The sequence below is a fragment of the Myxine glutinosa genome, chromosome 1, assembly GCF_964187855.1.
Source record: "Myxine glutinosa chromosome 1, kmMyxGlut1.1, whole genome shotgun sequence".
NCBI classification, from domain to species: domain Eukaryota; kingdom Metazoa; phylum Chordata; class Myxini; order Myxiniformes; family Myxinidae; genus Myxine; species Myxine glutinosa.
Window position 1 is genome coordinate 105,241,824 of NC_136261.1, and position 20,498 is coordinate 105,262,321.

The 20,498-nt window shown below is 44.8% G+C and overlaps 1 protein-coding gene across 3 annotated transcripts in view; it reads left to right on the top strand.

The window, feature by feature from the left end:
• LOC137427223 (serine/threonine-protein kinase SBK1-like) overlaps positions 1–20,498 on the top strand; it is a 52,343-nt gene that overhangs the window by 2,930 nt on the left and 28,915 nt on the right. For all 3 annotated transcript variants that reach the window (XM_078775613.1, XM_068116525.2, XM_078775610.1), the window contains one exon: positions 16,414–16,588. In XM_078775613.1, coding sequence (XP_078631739.1) covers positions 16,426–16,588 — 163 coding nt within the window. In that variant the 5' untranslated portion in view covers positions 16,414–16,425. The remainder of the gene's footprint in view (positions 1–16,413; positions 16,589–20,498) is intronic.

Genomic DNA, 20,498 nt, shown 5'->3' on the forward strand with positions numbered 1-20,498 from the left:
GACCCGGGGTATGGGGCAGCCGGCGACCGTTGAGGTAGAAGAGGGAATTTTAATAAAGCCAACGGTCGTCGAGGTGAATAAAGAAATTATGGGAATTGAAATTGGAGAGACCGGGGGCTTAGAAAAGCACTCGCGGCAGGGAGGAATGGATTGTGCACAAAGTCTAAGTTCACATCCTGATGCCGTACTTGCTAATCCTTATAAAGATTTGCAGGTGTGCGTGGAGAAAAGAATCCCCCAGGTGAGTCGTGCTGTGTATTGTGCGGGGAGATTTTGCAGGAGGATGTTTGACGACAAGAGAATTGTCGCGCGATTGGGATCGAGGAAGCACCCGGGCGTTGGTGAAGGGTCGCGTGTGAAAAAAAAGTGTGCGTCAAGGGGTGAGCGTGTTACGAAGCGCGAGTGTGAAACCGAGTGCGAGCGAGAATGCACGTCGGGGTGTACGGAGTGTGACACAGGGAGTGAGAGCGATACGGAGTGTACGTGCGAGAGTGAGAGTGACCCGGAGAGTGAGTTGGTGGTGGAGCGGGTGCGAGAATGCACGCTTGGAATGGTTGAGGGTGTGCGAGGAAGCACACCTGAGTTGGTCATGGCGTGGGTGTGGGAGAGCCCATCTGAGCGCGTTAGTGGGTGGATGCAAGAGTGCACGCCCATGGTGAGTGGTACGGAGTACGTACCGAGGGAGAGTGCACAAGACGGTGCACGAGGTGTGTTAAGGGAGTGTGCGAACGGCGAGTGTGCGCGAGAGGTGTGGTGTGTAACAGGGAGTGCGTTGGTGGAATGTACGGACGGCGTTGGAACGCCGGGTTTTGTGAGTGTCAAAAGGGTTGCGTGTGCGTGTGGGCATGCGAGTAAAGCATCGACGTTGAACGGGGCAGCGTTTAGGGCGACGGATAGCCGATGCGAGCACTCGGGGCGTGGTGCGCTTTGTTGGATGCCAGGTCCGGCACGGATCGATGCTGCGTCGCTTCTCTTCGAAGCATCGTTGCCGATTCGGGCTTGGCCCCGCCCCGCACGGTCGAGTCCGGGCCTTGTCGGGCGAGTGGGAGGAAGCGGAACGGTGCCCCCTGGCGGGGGCGGGGTTCCGACCGGGCGAGCCTCGGTCATCGGGCCCGGGACCGCAAGGTACCGCGACGAGATGGTGCGTGGAATCTCGGCCCGACCAAACCACCTCCCTTGAACCGAAAGCCGGACGGATTCAACCTGCAGGCGACTAAACCACCCGAATTCATTGCTCGGCTTTGCGAAGCCGAGTTTAATGATGTCATGACTCATGACACACCGAGGCTAGGATATAGCGGATTGTGATGATGGTGATACTGATCGTGTTTTTGGATTCGAAATTTTGGAATAGAAAATTTTTGATTGGTTGGAATTTGGAGAGCAAAATTGGTAGTAGAAGATGCCCGATGTGGTGGGATGGCAACTCTGCCATCTCTCACAACGGGGGCAAAGGAGCACTAGTTTTATGGGGTTTATGGCAGTGAAAACTTGCCCGGGAGGGTTAGGATATAATGATAGGGATCTAGAGAAGATGACCTTAGGTAACGGTAAGATTAGGTAGTAACAATAATACCTGTAGTGGGGACGCAGGTAGATTAGAGTGGATGATAATGACGTGGTATGTGCTTAGTTTAAAGGGAAGACGGGGAGCACTAAGTTAGCAGCGCAACAGGTAGATGAGATGATGCCGAGTGTGTGAGGATCGAAAGTGTATTGAGCAGGGTATGAGTAACTGATTGTGATTGTGAGTAGTATTGTGATTGCACAGGTGTGCAACTGGACAGGTGGATGGAGCAGTGTATGAGAGTAATAGTGATGTGTATTGTGCTGACCAAATGGTCCAGGAAGGAAGGAGGGTGCAGGTGGCACCAGGTGTGATTGCACAGGTGTGCAACGACAGGTGTATGGAGAATGATTGTGTGGAATATATGGAGTATTGGAATGGATGGTCGTGGAGTGAATATGGTGGAAACTGTGGAGTGGAGTGGATGGTGCGAAGGTGTGAATGGGGGAAGAGTGGACCCCCATCACGAATACACGGGGAGGGTAGTTTAAGTGTTAGGTAGAGGGTACAGGTAAATTGTGGTTGGATATTGGCATCTGTGGTGCGAGGTGAAAGAATAGTATTTGGATGGGTGCATTAGTGACGTGGAAATGGCTGGGCGTGTAGCCTGTTAGTGTGTGTAGTTGGTTTGGGCACTCCACCACTGTGAGGATGTCGGCCAGGTGAGGCCGCAGGTGGGCTCTGGGAGCCGGTAGAGTTGTTGTGGATGGGGCCCGAGGATCCGGAGGACGGACCCGGGTAGCCCAGTGCCAGAGGGCACCAAGGGGTGACAGAGCCAGGAGGGGCCTTCCCCAATTAGATAGGTTAGGGTGAGGAGCTAGGTAAGCTCGGGTGGCAACTACAGTGGTGGAGGTGTGCCGGTGGGTAGACCTGCTGGGAGAGCTGCACGACCCAGCCCGGAAATTGTGCAAGGGCACAGGGAGTTGCATCGGGGGAGTGAGACCCCAAATTGAGAAGCACCACAGTTTGGTCAATGGGAATTGGTTTTTAGAACCCATAGTGTAAGTTGGCCAATGGATTGGCAGGGAAAGACCCCGGGTAGTGTAAAGTGTGTTAAAGTCATTTAGAGGATAGTTAGGATTGAAGTCTCCTCGCACCATCTACATCCACTCACCTGAGGTGACGTAACTCCACACCATGCCAGGTTCTTTTTATTATTTTTATTGTGCAGATGTTTGGAATGTGAGACGCATCATGACGTGGGTGTGACATTGTGCTGGTGTTCCATCTCTGCCTCCTTATGAGGATTGATGATGAATTGGGTGATGGCAAATTTTGGTTAGAGGGATTGTGGTGACGAATTTGGTGTAGAAGAGATATGGGGAGACGTGACAGTAGTGACGAATTTGTAAAGGTGTAGATTTTGTAAATATGGGGTAAGGGCAAGGGTAGAGTAGGTGACGGGGGGGTGACGTACGGTAGGGACGAGCTTTTCTCACTTCGCTCTCCGTACGCACTTCGCCTTGCATTGCCTTGTTTGATGTGTACCCTTGAGACCTTACCCCTCACTCATCTGTCTTTTCCCCCCTTTGTCTCCCACATGAGGACCTGTGTGCCACTGGGTGCCGAGGGGAGCGTGCGGGAGTCCGCCATTGTGCGCCCGGAACTCCCAGAACCACAGCTGTCTGCATCGATGCACCACCTTATGGACCACATGTCAGTGGCTGAGCACCACTTATGGACCCCATGGGTTGGGGCATGGCCCCTCTGCTGGAACCGGCCGTGAAGGCCCGAGATCTTGCTGGCGGACCTTGGTCATAGGGCACCTATGCCCCACAGGTGAACCACACTAGTCGGCCCTGTGGGCCATAAATAAATAAAAATGGACACGTTGGGTGCATTTTATTATTGCAAATAGGCCGCCAGCAAAGAAGATGACAACATCAGGAAGATAGCAAATAGCCAGCAGAGGGAGCCGAAAAGCAAGAGACCACCAGCAGGGTTAGGATTTGTCGGTTTATTTTTTATTGAGAATTGTAGTGACTGTGCACCGATTGGTGCTTGAGGGTGCATTGATGCGTTGTTTGGGTGCTTCATGGTGCGTCGATGCAGAGCAGACTGTCTCTTCCCCCCCAAAAGAACAATCACAGGTCCTGGGTTGCGTATTGTAAATAAAAGCAGAGTCATTGTAAATAATGCGCCCCCACCGTAAATGTATAGCTTGAAGACCATTCCGCAATTCGGTTAGCTGTGGGCGTGATCTGTTAGGTAGGGTGCAATGGAGCAGCGGGACATATTTATTGGTGTTTTAAAACTGTCACACTCAGGGTCAGGTTAAAAGTAGAGGGAACTACACCTACGTGCCACACTAAGGTAAAAGTTATAGGCCCGGGCCGTGCCTAAGGGGAGGAGGGTGCAGTGTTGTGGATATGAGAATGTTTTAATTTTTTTATTGTTGTGTTATGAATTGTTGTAAAATATCACCTCTCCTTCCTCCGTTTGTTGTTGTATAAAGGTCAAAGGGCATTCCCGTAGTTAGTCCATAAAATATACATGCAGGACACCATATATCTTTGTTGACAGTTATTTCCTTATTATGTGTATTAGGGTAAGGCCTTGTCTTCCATTAACTTAATACTCCATTGCACCGAATTCAAATAGATAGATCCCCTTTCATTCCCATTCCCAAAACCTCTACTGCCAACTGCATTTGCCGCCATTACGGCGTGGTCAGCTCGGGGAAGAAGGGCGTGCCCGCCCATCGTCATCAAGGGCGGAGCCAGAGGGCCGTGCCGACCAATCAGGGCCGAGGCGAGCTGACCGATGGGTGTGTCCTGGACACCAGCGGCTTGATCGCCTGAGGCGCTATAAAGCGCGCGCGCGAAAGCCGAGAAGTTGTTGTTGGACTAAGCAAGAGAGGGAGAGATGAATTACAAGAGTTGTGCCAAAGGTTCCAAGAAAGAGTTGCGCCAAAGGTTCCAAGAAAGAGTTGCGCCAGAGGTTCCAAGAAAGAGTTGCGCCAGAGAGGTTCCAAGAAAGAGTTGCGCCAGAGACGGCAGACGAGTCGGGACGAGCCCTCGGAAAAAGAAGGGAGACGCGTCCTGAGGTGAGCCAGAGAACCAGCAGCGTTGACTCCACCAGGCAGCTTCGACCCGTTACCCCGCGGGAACCAGATTGCGGTGGCATCGGTGGCCGTCGAGGTCCAGCCCGACGTCCCGTGCGGGATTAAGCCCGAACCATCTGCCCCAGCTGAACCTTCCCCTTCCTCCTTCCAGCATTCATTCCTGCCATTCCATCCTTCTTGTGTACGTGAGTTTGTTTTGTTTGTCTTGTCCCAGGGAATAAGTTAAGCTTGTATAGTTAAGCTAGTATTTTCACTGTGTCACCTGCTTTTTCCATTTTCCCTGTATATAACCTTGACTGCTCCTTTTGCTTTAGTGTGTGTAAATAATAAATCCTGTAATTCTTCTGTATGTCTTCTTCTTCCTCTTTACATTCAGTCGCTTTAGAGGTTTCCATATTGAATATCTGTGGTGCGATTTTGGCCAACGTCCAGGAAACGGGTTAGTCGGGGTAACTGTTAGGGCCGCGGCGCCATCCGCTCGGCAAAACAACATCCTATCCGCGGTCCGTAACAATATATATATATATATATATATATATATATAATATATATATATTTATATATATATATATATATATATATATATATATATATATATATATATATATATATATATATATATATATTTCTAACCACTGACTGACTGATAGTAATGATCGGTACCTTCCGGTGGCATAGAAAGCTGAAATTTGGCATGCTGACGGACATCAAAGCAGGTACACCGGGAAAACTCACAGAACCGTTGGAATGCATCTGCAATTGAAAATCAATGGAAAAACATAAACGCATACATAAAATAAGGGGAAAAACCCCCCAAAAACCTCAATCGATATCTAGCATTTCAAAAATTATAATTTCTAGGACTGTAAACTGTGAAATTAATGAATGATCGTTTTAAGGCCATTTTCCCTGCCAGAGCGGGGGTTAGCCAAACAGAAACTGTGATACTGTGATACTGTGAAACTGTGAAACTGTGAAACTGTGATGTGTAAACTGTGAAATAAACATGACAATACTGTCAGAAAATGAAAAAAAAGTGTCAGTAAATTAAAATTTACGCAAAAAACATGTAAACACGTCAGTAAACACAAACAACCCCCAATTGATATCTCGTATTTGAAAATTGTAATTTCTATAAGTGTAAACGGTGAAATAAAAATCTCACTGAAAATCTATGTAAAAATCATAAACATGTCCATAAAATATAGTAAATATACCTAAATTGATGTCTAGCAGCAGGTCAGTGATGCTTACCTCTAGTCATAAGCTTCTATTTATTATGTACCTATGCAAAAAGTACGGTTTATTATTGCTTACACAATGTGTAAGCATACCCCACTAGTGCATATATATATATATATATATATATATATATATATATATATATATGTTGTGATGTTTGTTGGGGTAGATGAAGGAATCCCAGAGTAAAGGTAGGACTGTATAATTATAGCATGGACCGTGGATGTGTAGGAGAAATCTTGATGTGCTTAATTAGGGAGACTGTAGCTTAAGATTGTTATGTGTACACCACACTTCTGTATCGGGGGGTGGTGTTGTGCTAATTAGTTAGGGACTAAGTTTAGTTTTCCAAAGTATGTGATTTTCCCTCTGTCGTTTTCCTTAACGTTTTACATTTACCAAGGCCGGCCATGCAAAACTCCGTTTAACGACAATAACCGCCGACAGAACCCGAGCAGAGCCGATCGGCAAGTAAGCCCACCCACATGAATACTATAGGCAAAAGGCCCTGCCCAGCAGCGGCGGTGAATCAGTGGGTGGTCAAGAAAGGCCACGAGGTCACACCCCAAGGGACGTGATTCAACCGTAGGATGTGGGCGGGGTGAACTGGGATGCTAACGATGTGATTGGCTACCCTGAATGAAGAGGAAGAGTCGGTCGGTCTCTCGCTTTCGGCTGGTTCTTGCACAGACAAGACGGGCGCCATCTTTTTGGAAACATTCCAGTGCTGAGCTGACCAGTTGGGCACATTCTTGCATAGTGAGGAGCTGTTAGCGGAGTTGGGTGGCGATTTCAAAGGAGCTTCACGTATTGTTGGCTCGCAAGGAAGCTGAAGGCCGCGTTTGCTTCCCCAGACGGAGGAGAATGGAGGCCGTCTCGTCTGCTAGCCTCACCACCCTTGGCGCCTCCGGTGCCATCTTGTGCGCCCCGGTGCAAGAAGATTGAGCCATCGCCCCACTCTCCACGAAGAGGGCCATTTGAGGACAAAGCTGAGTGCCGGCCGGCTAAAGGGATTTTATTTCATTATCTTTCCCCTTGTCTGTTGTTTTTGAGTCCCTATGTGGAGGTACCTCAGTTAAAATTTTAGGTTACCTCAACATTTATTTCACCCCTTGCTTTATTTTCATTAAATCATATTTGTTGAATTTTCCTTGTCCTGTTTACTTGTTTGTGGTTTCGGAATAAATCCGTGTGTTACATTCAAGTAAAAGCTTCGCCTACCTTCATTCTGCATGCAACAAAAATACCGGCATTTTTCAGGCTGCCACCTCGGGAGTAAAATTGTCTTGGTTATCCATCATCCAGCAGTCTTAATCGCTGTGACAGGACAATATATACAGTTATGAACCAGTCCTTTCACGTCTTCAGATGCATAGGGCTACCGAAGCAGTTTTTCCTTGGCTTGGGGGCAGAGTCCGGTCGGGAAGCTACACCGACACAAGATACGCGAATGGCTAATTCTTCTGAGTAAGGTGGTACTCATTTCGCTGACCTCGGGAGGATGACAGGCAGAGTCAACCCAATGGGTGTTATGTCAATGGCACAACAGGGGCTCAAACTCAGGACAATAAGATCTTAAGCCAGCCATCTTAACCGGAAAGCCACCACCAGGACATTATGTATGTGTGTGTGTGTGTATGTGTGTGTGTGTGTGTGTGTGTGTGTGTGTGTGTGTGTGTGTGTGTGTGTGTGTGTGTGTGTGTGTGTGTGTGTGTGTGTGTGGAATGTTTTTGCTGTTTCAAACCCTAGCCTGGTTCCTCCACAGCTGCAGGCATTTACAAGTTGCACATGCTGGGTACTCCTAGCCCTGGTGTTGGCTTAGTGGTTAGGGTGCCGGCTTGAGATCCTAGGATCCTGAGTTCGAATCCCAGTCGATCGCTGAATTAACGCCAGGGGGGTTGACTCAGCCTGTCATCCTTCTGAGGTCAGCAAATTGAGTGCCAGCTTGCTGGGATGAATGATCATGGTGTGTACCCAGATTTAGAATAGGTACACCATATCCCTGCGCATCGCAAGAGCATGACCAAGGGTTGGCGTCAGGAAGGGCATCCGGCCATAAAAACATTGTCTCAAACAGGGAACCATGATTGTCATGGGGCCCGCAAGGCTAACCCCCGCTCTAGCGGGGAAAATGGCCTTAAAACGATCATTCATTCATTCATTCACATGCTGGGTACTCCAATGCTACATGCCCCCATCAGCCGCCGGACTGGTTATCATACGTATATATATATACAGACTTGGCATTTAATATGGAATCTTTTTTCCTTGACTTGGATTTACTTTCTTAACTCAGTATATCAATCTGGTGAGTTTCTTTTACACTTTGGTGATTTATTTGTGAAAAAGAACCATGTCACTGATTGTCTGTCGCAGCAAGAAGTCAACAACAGGATTATATCACAGGTGGCGTGGCAAAATGTACGGACAGGTGCATTTTACGATTGGCTTCACAGTCGGGTATACAAGGGTTGTTGCGTTCTGTGTTAGTGGAAAATAACTGCTGCAGGTCTCCAAAAGTTATTGCCGCTTCCTCTGGAGATGGTCCGTCAACTTGACAACGCTGTTTGTCATTGAGTGGTGGCTTTACGAAATTCTGGCATGAAACAGCGTGCTATTGCTCGGCTGTATGGCATCACTCAAGGTCAGGTGTCAAAGATCCTGAAACGAAATGCTCAGAGGGGTGTCCCTACTCCAATACTGAGGCCAGGATGTCCCTGCAGAACCACAAGGAGGGATGATCGCCAGCTGCACTGGTTAGTCCGCAATGGCCGTACCAATTCAACTAATCGGCTTAGGGCTGAGTGGCAGCAACTGACAAATGTGCCTGTATCCAGAAGGCGAGTCAACCAATGACTGGTTCGAGCAGGCTATCGTGCCAGGCATCCCCTGAGAAAGCCACGCCTGACCAGACAACACCGCCAGCGCCGATTGCAGTGGGCCAGAGAGCACCGTCAATGGCAGACAGGACACTGGAATCACGTGATCTTCAGTGACGAGTCTAGATTTCTGGTCTATCGTCAAGATGGCCGCGTCCGAGTGTGCAGACAAGTGCATGAAGCCTACAACAAAGATTGTATAGTGCCAAGAGTCCAAGCTGGAGGTGGTGGGGTGACCGTTTGGGCTGCTTTTCATGCAGGGGGCAAAACTGACCTGGTTGTTCTGAATGGAAACCTGAACCAGTTCACGTACAGGGCCATTCTGGAAGAAACATTGCTTCCATTTGCTCGTGCAGCCTTTCGAAGAAACTTTGTCTTCCAAGATGACAATGCACGGCCTCGTCGTGCTCGCATGATCCAACACTTTCTTGCTGACCGTGGTGTAGAGCATATGGAGTGGCCTGCCATGTCCCCGGATATGAATCCGATAGAGAACTTGTGGGCATAATTAACGCGTCAAATCGACCACTTGGACCAGCAGCCGACCTCTGTGCGTGAATTGCAGCAGGCTATTGTCACTGCATGGCAAGCGATTCCTGTCCAAACCTTGGGAAATCTCGTGAATAGCATGCCTCAACGTGTACGTGCTCTCCTGAATGCTCGTGGGGGCTACACGAAGTACTGAACTGTAATTTTACTGTCCGTAATCCCAGTCGTAATTTAACCTTTGTTAAAAAAAATTTGGGCTAATGTGCAAAATAAAGAGATACTTCTGGAAAACGTACAGAAGTTTAACACAGTACTGTCCATGAATTGAGTTCGATATCGGTTTACATCACTTTCAAGGATCAATTTATTTGTTTTGAAATGTCAAATGTGGTTTTTGTTTCTTTTAAAGGTCACATGAACAAAATCTAGAATAATTTCAACATAATTCCAATGAACTTTTGGTTCTAAGACATCTTGAAAAGTAAGTTCACCCCCACAAAAAAAAAATTCCATATTAAATGCCAAGTCTGTATTTATATATATATATATATATATATATCACCCAGCATAGTCCTTGCAAAGAAACTTCTTCAGCAGTACTGGATCTGCCTTTGGACAGAACACCAGAATACGAATATGAGGGCCGTATTGAATGTCATGAGCATGTTTATTTTGCAGTAAAACAAAAGCACGTGAAAGAAAACTTTATTGTCAGTCGTAACTGGCAATATCAGGCCAGTAATATGGTATGTCCTGGACAGGACATACCATATTACCTTTCTGCAAAATCTCCAGACCAATTCACGCATTTCATTTAATGCTGCACAAGCTTAAAATCCTGCTTCGGTCGGTCTGATCCAACTCTTTGCAACCAGCTGCACATGGCTACCTGGATTCCCTCGTCATTTTCATCGTGCTGGCCTCTCAAGTGATATTTCAAGGGCCTGGCCAGATGGTCGTCCGAGGGGGTCATATCCAGACTGAGCCAGGGTGGGAGAGCACTTCCCAGTCATGCTTTGATATTTCCTCCAATGTCAGACGCACAGTGTGAGGTCTAATGTTGTCATGTTGAAAGATAACAGGTTTTTTCATCGGGAGTTTTTTCCGAAGTGCACGTGCATAAATTATGCCAACACATCATCTCCAAACGAGGAGGCATCCATATGGTACTCAAGGCTTTGCAAACTGAGATTAAAGTCCTATGGTCACGAATAGACGAAAGCAGAGATGTTGATCTAGATTTCACCTGAGTTGTGGGCTCATCAGGACAACATACTGCTGAATCGTTCATTCGTGACCAAATTAAGCTGGTTGTGGGTGGTTCGTGTGCAGTCACCCGGCTGCTGGTTGCATCATTTTTCTGTGGGCGCATCTGTCGCTGATGCAATGCCTCTCTATAACCAGTTATCTGGTACTCATTTTGCCGACCAAGGAAGGATCACAGGCTAAGTCAACCCCACCTGGCGTTAATTCAACGGGAATCGAACTCAGGACCTTAGGATCCCAAGCCCGCCGCCTTAACCATTAGGCCAACACCAGGTGATACTAAGCTGGTAATAAACACAGATTGAGTCCCATAACCTTAACTTAACGAAGCAGCAAGGCACAGTTCGAGTCCCACCACAGCGCTTGCTGCACGACCTGCCAGCAATAATTGTCACCTGCCACACAAACACATTGTCTCTGTCCTGCTGATCACCAATCATGAGGTTTGCAGTCAGGAATATTAAATTTAACCAAAGAAGCATACTAACCCCATGGCATGACGCTGACGTCATGCACATAAATTATGCCAACACACCATTTGGGCTTTAATCTCAGTCTGCAAAGACTTGACTGCAATGTCTTGTCTTGACTGTCTTGACTTGTCTTGACTGCAATGTCACATTGTCAATGTCAATACTAACCCATGCAATGCAAGTATCATTTTACAAAATAAAAATTATTTACATTTTTTAAACGTCTAGGATAAATAAACTGTTTACATATAGACCAATTTGATACCTGAAGACATGTTGCTTCCAGCTGATCCTTGCTTTTACCTTTTCATCTTACCCTGGGACCAGGAGGGAAAGTAGGTGGGAAAAAGGATTTTCAAAGAGCAGTGCCATGGAGACCGCATGTCGCAAATATTCAATCGAATTGAATTGAATTGAATTGAATTGAATTGAATTGAATACCCTGCACCACATGATGAATACAATTGGTGGCACCTGTTTTATTGAGATGCAAATTTGAATGCCTCACGCTATTGTAATGTTTCCACTGATTGGAGGCAACGGAGGAGAAAAAGAACAAAAAGCCATGGTCCTGTCTGTGTTGTCCAAACTCTGCTCCAGTTGTCCTGGGTACATCGCGATCGCTTGCTTGCATGGTATTTTTGGAGCAGATAAATGGCTAATCTTCCCACCATCATGATGCCCAAAAAGGAGGTGAAATGATACAAGATATGCTCTGCACTGGTATTTTTCGTGTGCTGACCTGTGCATGGCACTTGTCAGTATGCCCTGCTTAGCTTCTGTGGTTGGCAACGTAACCCGTGTTCCTATCAAAGCTGAGCTAATTTTACATGTTGGATGGCTGGAGTTCAGAGAGATGTCGGACAGAATGAAGATTGTGGTGACGAGAGAGAATGACGTTAATGAGACAAGTAATGACTACTTCAGAAACGAGTTTGTTTGGTTCAAAGACAGAACTTATTCAGTTGAGACAGTCACAGGTAACTGTGAAACTTAATGGATTTCAACATTTTGTGGTACCGTTTTTACCTCCGCCACCAAAGGTGGATGGATGGAGGTTGTGTTTTCACCCCTGTCTGTCTGTCCATTTGTCTGTCTGCCCGTTTGTGAACAAAATATCTCAAAAAGTTGTGGACGGATTCGGACGAAACTTGGTTCACCGGTTGGGTGTCTGACAAGAACGGTTCGATTTTGGTGAAGATCTGGATATCGATTCGGATATGAGAATTATTTAATTATTAAATGGTTCTTCACCATTGGGAGATGGGGTCAAAACGATACATAGCAGGGTATCTCAAAAAGTTGTGGACGGATTTGGACGAAACTTGTTGGACATGTTGTGTGTGTGTGACAAGGAAGAATCGATTCAATTTTGGTGAAGATCTGAATATCGATTCGGATATGAGAATTATTTAATTATTAAATGATTCTTCACCATTGGGAGATGGGGTCAAAACGATACATAGCAGGGTATCTCGAAAAGTTGTCGACGGATTTGGACGAAACTTGTTGGACATGTTGTGTGTGTGACAAGGAAGAATCGATTCAAATTTGGTGAAGATCTGAATATCGATTCGGATATGAGAATTATTTAATTATTAAATGATTCTTCACCATTGGGAGATGGGGTCAAAACGATACATAGCAGGGTACCTCAAAAAGTTGTGGCCGGATTTGGACGAAACTTGTTGGACCAGTTGCGTGTGTGACGAGGAAGAATCGATTCAATTTTGGTGTAGATCTGGATCCGGATCCGGCTCGTAGAATTTTAAAAGTGATTCTTCACCATTGAGTGATATGGCCAACCAGGTGGAGGTATGTTCTCTACTGAGTGCCCTTCTAGTGTTGAGATTGTGGAGACAAGTTGCGAGACAATTAATCTGCCTGTTACTTATTATAGCTTTGATTGGAGGAAATGGCCACAATACATCTGGGGTCATGACGTAGTGCAGGTTTATATATATATTATTACCTCCGCCACCGAAGGTGGATTGAGGTTATGTTTTCACCCCTGTCTGTCTGTCTGTTTGTTACTTGCCGGAAAAAAATCCGGCAAGTATGTTGGTTGGTTGGTCTGTTTGTCTGTTTGTCTGTATGTTTGTGCACAGTACTACGTCTACATCGTTGCACATAGCATCGCAATACTTCACACACATATTTGCCTTGCCCTGGAATAGACTGTGCTCAATTTTTAACTCTCTAGGCCCAAGGTCAAGCTCAAGGTCACCCAAAACGTGAAATCAGGGGGGTCGAGTTTTCATTTAAAATATATTTCAAACCACTATAACTCCAAAAGTACAAGAGATATGCATACACTTACTGTTACTGACATATGGGAAGTCACATACGACATTTCATTTGGCACCATGACCTTTGACCATGAGTGACCTTGAAAGGTCAAACTCAAGGTCAAAAATGTTTTTTTACTAATAAAAAAAAGTACATTCCGGCAAGTCCTCGGTCTCTGACCGATTTCTAGTCTGTTTGTCCGTTTGTTTGTGAACAAAATATCTCAAAAAGCTGTGGACGCATTCGGACGAGATTTGGCAGAGATGTAGCGTATGTGACAAGGAGGAAATGATTGTATTTTGGTGAAGATCCGGATTCGGATCCGGCTAGTAGAATTTTTTAAGTGATTCTTCACCATTGGGAGATAGGGCCAAAAACGATATATAGCAGGATATCTCAAAAAGTTATGGACGGATTTGGACAAAACTTGGTGGACTGGTTGGGTGTGTGATAAGGAGGAATCGATTCAATTTTGGTGAAGATCCGGAACTGGGTCCGGCTAGTATAATTTTTTAAGTGATTCTTCACGAGTGGGAGATCGGGGCAAAAACGATACAAAGCAGGATATCTCAAAAAGTTGTGGACGGATGATTTTGATTAAATATGATTCTGTATTGTGATTTTCTTGTCTACTCGAGGATACAAAACGTAAACTGTTCACCTGGCAGGTGTATGCTCTCTTCTGAGTGCCGTTCTAGTTACCCTTACCAGATGAGGGGGTATTGCATTTGCGTCCGTTTGTTTGTCTGTCTGTTTGTCCGCACAGAACATGAGTATGCTTTTCTCTGCAACCATTGGTCCGATTGCCAAGAAATTTTCACCATAGGAGCGCCTCTTCCTGTAGAATATTTTTAATTGTAACTATGACATCATACTTCATGTGGTATGGGCGCCATCTTGGGGGAAAAAAACAAAAAACTTTGCACCTCTATATCTCTGAAACCGCTCCATGGAAAAAATTGAAACATGGCTCATTGTCAAGTACTCCCCATGAGGAACAACATATGTTCATGATGTCATCGGTGCCTTCATTATGACATAATTAGATGAGTAGAACACTTGATCCGATCAGTTTGAAATTTATTGAGCATGATGTACACAAAAATTGTATGAGAGATTTCAATTGATGACGTCATCGGTTCCGTGGTTCGGCAGCCATATTGGATTGAACATAAATCTAAGTCATCAATAAACCAAACAAACACAACAGCTAATAAACAGCATGCAAAATACATCACACAAACGTGCTGGTGAGAGTCTGCAATCTCCGATTGCTCTTTCTTGTTACCTCTGCCACCAAAGGTGTAGCATGCATCGGTTTGGTGCAGACTGCAGTATAAATAAAACGGATATGTTTGTCAGGTCAGTTTCCCAGTAGCTTGCTTTGAAAATTATCATCAAATTTTGTAGTTCTGTCCAATACGGCTTTTGCACCTTTTGCCGTTAGATTTTTGTGCAGAATATTAGGTCTTGATATTTATTAACAGTATAAATGCTGCAGTAAATTTTGTGAACAAATTAATGGTGACACTCTGGCGGTGGGATCGGAACCATCAATGCAATGGGCGTGATAAGGTACCCAGATTGAGAAATAAAAAAATTGAGACAAACAAAGAGGAGAGAGGAAAACCAATGTAAGATGGGGGAAATGAAGAGTGACAGAGCAGGAGATATAAGTAAAGGGAGAGGAAATTGTTGGGAAGGGTGAAAGTCAGGGTTGAAATCTCTCTTATTTTTGCATATGTAATATGTAGATGGTTCTGTAATATGCAAGCCTCTGAGCTTTATTGTATAGTTTTCATTCCTGAAGGAATTAGATTTTTTTTTTTTTTTACAGACTCATGGAGGCATTGTAACACAAATCATACACACATGTAAACAGATAGATGAGACAACACCGGACTTGACATTCACACAAGTGGCCGCTTAGATTGGGGGAAGTGATGCCACTTCCAAGAGCGCTCTGGGTACTCGTGACATCATCGTTGTGACATCACCGTCTCTCAGGAGGACAATGAAGGAAGAATTTTTTCCTTCCAATGGAAGCCAACACATTGTTGTTTGTTTGTTGTGCTCTATGCTTTATTGTTGAGCGTCAAGCAAGGAAGCAGCACGTACCATTTTAAAAAGTCTTTCGTATGACTTGGCCAGTGTTTGAACCGCCAACTTTCCAGACTCAAAGTGGATGCTCGAACCATTATGGAACTGAGGTTGGTTGAAACCCCCTTATCTTTCCCCCAGAAAAAAACCTGACTATTCTTAAATGTTTCATGAAATATGACTATAAAGTATCGTCATATTTGACTGTAAAGTAAATATGGCTGTAAAGTAAAGATCTGGTCTAGAGGGTAAAATGGGGAACAGATGAGAATAGTTATTTCATTGCTCATCCTTGTTAAGCAGCTTTTTGCATCTTCCAGTCCTGAGTTTGTCAATTCCAGATGATGTGTCCCTGTACTTGTTGATTGTGCTTCGGATACCACACCCCGAAAATCAACTGATGCGTGTTATTCCATTCAAAGTTTCCCCTCTTTTTGCCGAAACATAATTCTCTGGTGATCTTCTACTAAAGTTTTAGCCATTTTGTTTTAAGCTAACAGTTAATCCTTTTTCATCTGTATTCTGGAGTATGAAAAGTGGTCTTCTAGTTTCATGGATGCGTAGAGTGGGGCACCTGATGTGAATGACCAGGAACATCTGACAATGAGTCAGCAATTTGATTTGATTGGTAAATTGATTTGGTCCAATACTCATGCTTACATAAAATGGAGGGTGTGAGGGGCTGACCATAAAAAGTACTGTTGTGATGCATAGAAATACCAACAAATAAAATCTGACCTTCTGTACTCTTGCCTGATATTCATCTTTCGATCTCAAATCCAAATTTCTTGAGTATACTGCAATTATAACAAATTGGACTTCACTGTTTCAATACTCATGGAGGGGTACTATATACATACATACATACATACATACATATACATATTGTGAGTAATTACGGTATATTACAAAAAAAAAATTAATAATCTTGCTCCACTTTGCTATTTTTAACCATATTTTCCAATCAACACCTTGAAGTTTTTTGATATTTAACAGTACCTGTTGATCTTTTCTTCCTCTGTTGGTTTGTGTGAATGTACAAAGGTCCCAGGAACAATGCCTGTGCACCCATGCTCATCATGTGATGCACTAGATAACCTGCAGCTAATTGCTGCACGCGGCCTGCAAGCCGTCACCATGACTGAGCATTATGACGTCATCCGAGAGCTTGGACGTGGCACATATGGAACGGTAGAACTTGCCGTTCATCTCAATTCAGGTTTGTGGGTTTCTGGGGCACTTTGACCTTTATATCGAATTTCGGACATGCTGTCCCTCCAAGTCGAATTTGTAAAGAATGAGAAAAAAACGATGTCCAAGAAAATCTAACTGTATTTCCTTCTATAAATTATTCAGCGTAAGGCATTTGGAAATGTATGCTAAAAGTAAAACATGGTGGGATAAGATGCCCTCATCCTTCACCCTATTCATTATATATATATCCTCAGTCTTTTGTGTACTACACCAAGTATTTTAGTGATGGAAGGATAGCTTTGAGGTATTTGAACCATTTGAATCTCGATCACCCTGAACAAAGTATGAATTCCTGCTATGTCCAGTGAAGCATCAGTCCTAGTGAGCCGATTCGTGAAAGGCTGGCCAAGAACTTTCCCCAACCCATTCCACAAGAAGTTTGGAAGAACTGGTGCAGTAGTAGTAGTAGTAGTAGTAGTAGTAGTAGTAGTAGTAGTAGTAGTAGTAGTAGATGCTGAACGTTTTTCATTTGAATTGCCCATTAAACAAGCAGCCAGAGAGGACCTCATTTGTGGACTTCAGGTTACTGAGCCAGGAGTGAGGAGGTTATCTTGGAGGGTTGGGAATGATAGTTATGGGGGTTGGGGAACTTGCTCCACTTCACTGTGAGTACAATCCTAAATATCATTGTGCATTTACCATTGATGGCATCTCCTTTGATTGCATTGCACCGCAGCCCCCTTTCCACAAATACTATGTTATTATGGTAATTGTATGGCCAGGAGAGAAGTATATCTCTTCAATATTGAAGTCTATGCTACTTCATTAAAATGTCGATCTATACATGCATTAATATACTCAGAGGCAAAAGTTATTGTGACACGGAATTTTTTCATTGGTAATCTTGCGAATGAATTTTTGGATTTGAACCAGAGAAAGAGTGTGTTAAAATGGTCGAAGAAACGCAACCAAGCAGTTGTTGTTCGAATTGCATGAAATTTGCAAGAAGCATGACATATTCAAGAAAAATGGCCAGCAATGTTCACTTCACAAGGCCAGACAACCAGACGCTGATCATTTCCACTCAATGCAGTCTTAAGAAGTGCAGAAGTCAGAAAAACACCTCTATTCATCGTTCTGGAACAAGTTCGACATGCCACGCCTCGGGGAAAATGACAGATGGAGAGCTATAGGTATGCTTCAGTCTGGTACCTCGCAGCGAGACGTTGCTCGTCGATTCAAAGTCCATAGAAACACAATTTGGCACTTATGGCGACATTTTCAGCAAAACAATCAAGTTATAGACCATCCCCGTAGTGGCCGCCCACCATAACGACCCCACGTCAAGAACGATGGATTCGAACCACGCACCTCCAACACAGGTTCCAGCCAGCAACCCTTACAGCCCGTACCATACCTGGCAACAGAGGTGTATCTGCAAGAACAGTTCGACGACGTCTACGCGTCTACGGTATCCGTGCAAGACGCCCAGCCCGACGGCCAATTCTGACGCCAGAACATCGACGTCGACGTCTCCAGTGGAGCAGACAACACTTGCGATGGGGAGCACGTGAGTGGAGAAGAGTTCTCTTCACCGATGAGTCACGTTTCCTTCTTCACCGGGCTGACGGCAGGACACGTGTCTACAGGCGCACAGGTGAACGTTACATCAGGCCATGTGTTCTGGAAGGGGATCGTTTTGGAGTTGGGGCATTATGATCTGGGGTGGGATAACAGCTGCAGCAAGGACGCCAATGATTGTGATTGAGGGGAACTTGAATGCTTTGAGGTACCGAGACGAGATTTTGCAAATGGCCGCTTTACCGTTTTTGCAACAGAACAGCCCTGGAGTGACGTTTCAACACGATAACGCCAGACCACACGTTGCTCGAGTTGTACAGCAGTATCTTGATCAAAACAATGTTAATGTGTTACCCTGGCCTGCAAGATCCCCTGATTTGTCACCCATTGAACACGTCTGGGATGAAATGGAGCAACGTTTACGACGTCGTCCGAATCCTCCAACAACGCTGCAGGAACTCCGCCAAATCCTTCCTCGGATATGGAATGATATTCCCCAGGACTTTCATCGACGTTTAGTGGCCTCAATGAGGCGAGGGTGCCAGGCCTGCATCAATGCACAAGGTGGACACACTCGCTACTGACCGTGTGAACTTGCTTGTGAACCCCCTCTTGTGTTGTGGCTCATTTGCATATGCCAGGTGCACTGTTCTTATGGACTGTTGATCGTTACCATACCTTGAAACACTTGTCTTTCCATGTAATAACATTTCATTCGCGGCAGTAAAAGTTTAACACTGATTCTGTTTGTTGTTTGTGTGTCACAATAACTTTTGCCTTTGAGTATATTACGATTTGCACTTGTTATTTAAGAGATGTTTTACACATAAATGCAATGGAAATATGTGTTATGTTCTTCGGTAAAAATGGAACCAGTGCTTTCCTGAGTTTGCAAAGTCAATGACAACCACCCATTTGGTTTTGACATCCTCATCAGCACGACACTGCTTCATACAACACTAATGTGCACCTTTTGAAATGTCAGCCTTCCAAAGGGAGAAGCAGGTAGCAACTGGAGTGGAATTTTTATTCTTAAACTGACAAAAGGGAGGATAGAAGAAAAGGAATTGCAGTATACTGAAGAGTATATGGACTTCTGGACTTCTGGAGGTTCAATGATTGAAATATTCAAGTAAATAAAATACAGTCATGTGAAAAAGTAAGTACACCCCGTGTAAAGTTTTGACTTTTTCAACATATTTCAACATACAGCTATTTGATCTTCATTTCAACAATATTGATAGATAAAGGTGATATAACATAACAAATATCATGAAACATTTACATTTTGTAGTCCATTGTATAATTTAAATAAACATAAATGCAAATTTCGCATGTCGAAAAAGTAAGTACACCCTTGGCTCTAATAGGTGGTATTGCCCCCTTTGGCAGAAACGACCTCAAGTAGGCATTTCTTATAATTGTCTACCAGTCTCGGACATCGACGAGGAGAAATTTTTGCCCACTCCTCCATGCATAATTCTTTCAGCTGTGTGATGTTTGAGGGGTTTCTTGCATGCACAGCTCGTTTCAAATCCCCCCACAACATCTCGATGGGATTTAGATGCGGGCTTTGACTTGGCCATTCCAGAACCCTCCATTTCTTTCTTTTCAGCCATTCCTTGGTAGATTTACTGGTATGTTTAGGGTCATTGTCATGTTGCAAGTTCGACCTTCGGTTGAGCTTCAACTTTCTGACAGTTGGCCTCACATTATCCTCAAGCACCCTCTGGTACAATGAAGAATTCATAGTGGATTATATGATGGTGAGCTGCCCAGGCCCTGATGCAGCAAAGCTGCCCCAAACCATAATATTTCCACCACCATGCTTTACAGTTGGTATCAGGTTCTTGTGGTCAAATGCTGTCTTTGGGTTTCGCCAAACATGTCTTCTGGTACTGTGACCAAATAGCTCTACCTTTGACTCATCTGTCCAGAGCACATTATTCCAGAAGTGCTGGTCTTTGCCAAGGTGTTCATTGGCAAGCTTTAGTCTTGCCCTGATGTTCTTTCTGGACAGCAAAGGTTTCCTCCTGGCACACCTGCCATGTAGATCAAATTTGTGCAGCCTCTTTCTAATGGTAAACTCGTGCACTTTGACATAAACAGTGGCAAGAGCTACCTGTAGATCCCGTGATGACATTCTGGGGTTCTTCGAGACTTCTTTCAGCATCTTGCGGCGTGCTCTCGGGCTGAACTTGCTGGGGCGGCCTGGCCTGAACAAGTTGGCAGTTGTTTGGAATCTTCTCCACTTGTAGATGATCTTCTGGACAGTCGAATGATTGATTTCAAATTGTTTGGAGATCTTTTTAAATCCCTTCCCAGACTCATCGGCATATATAACCTTCTACTTA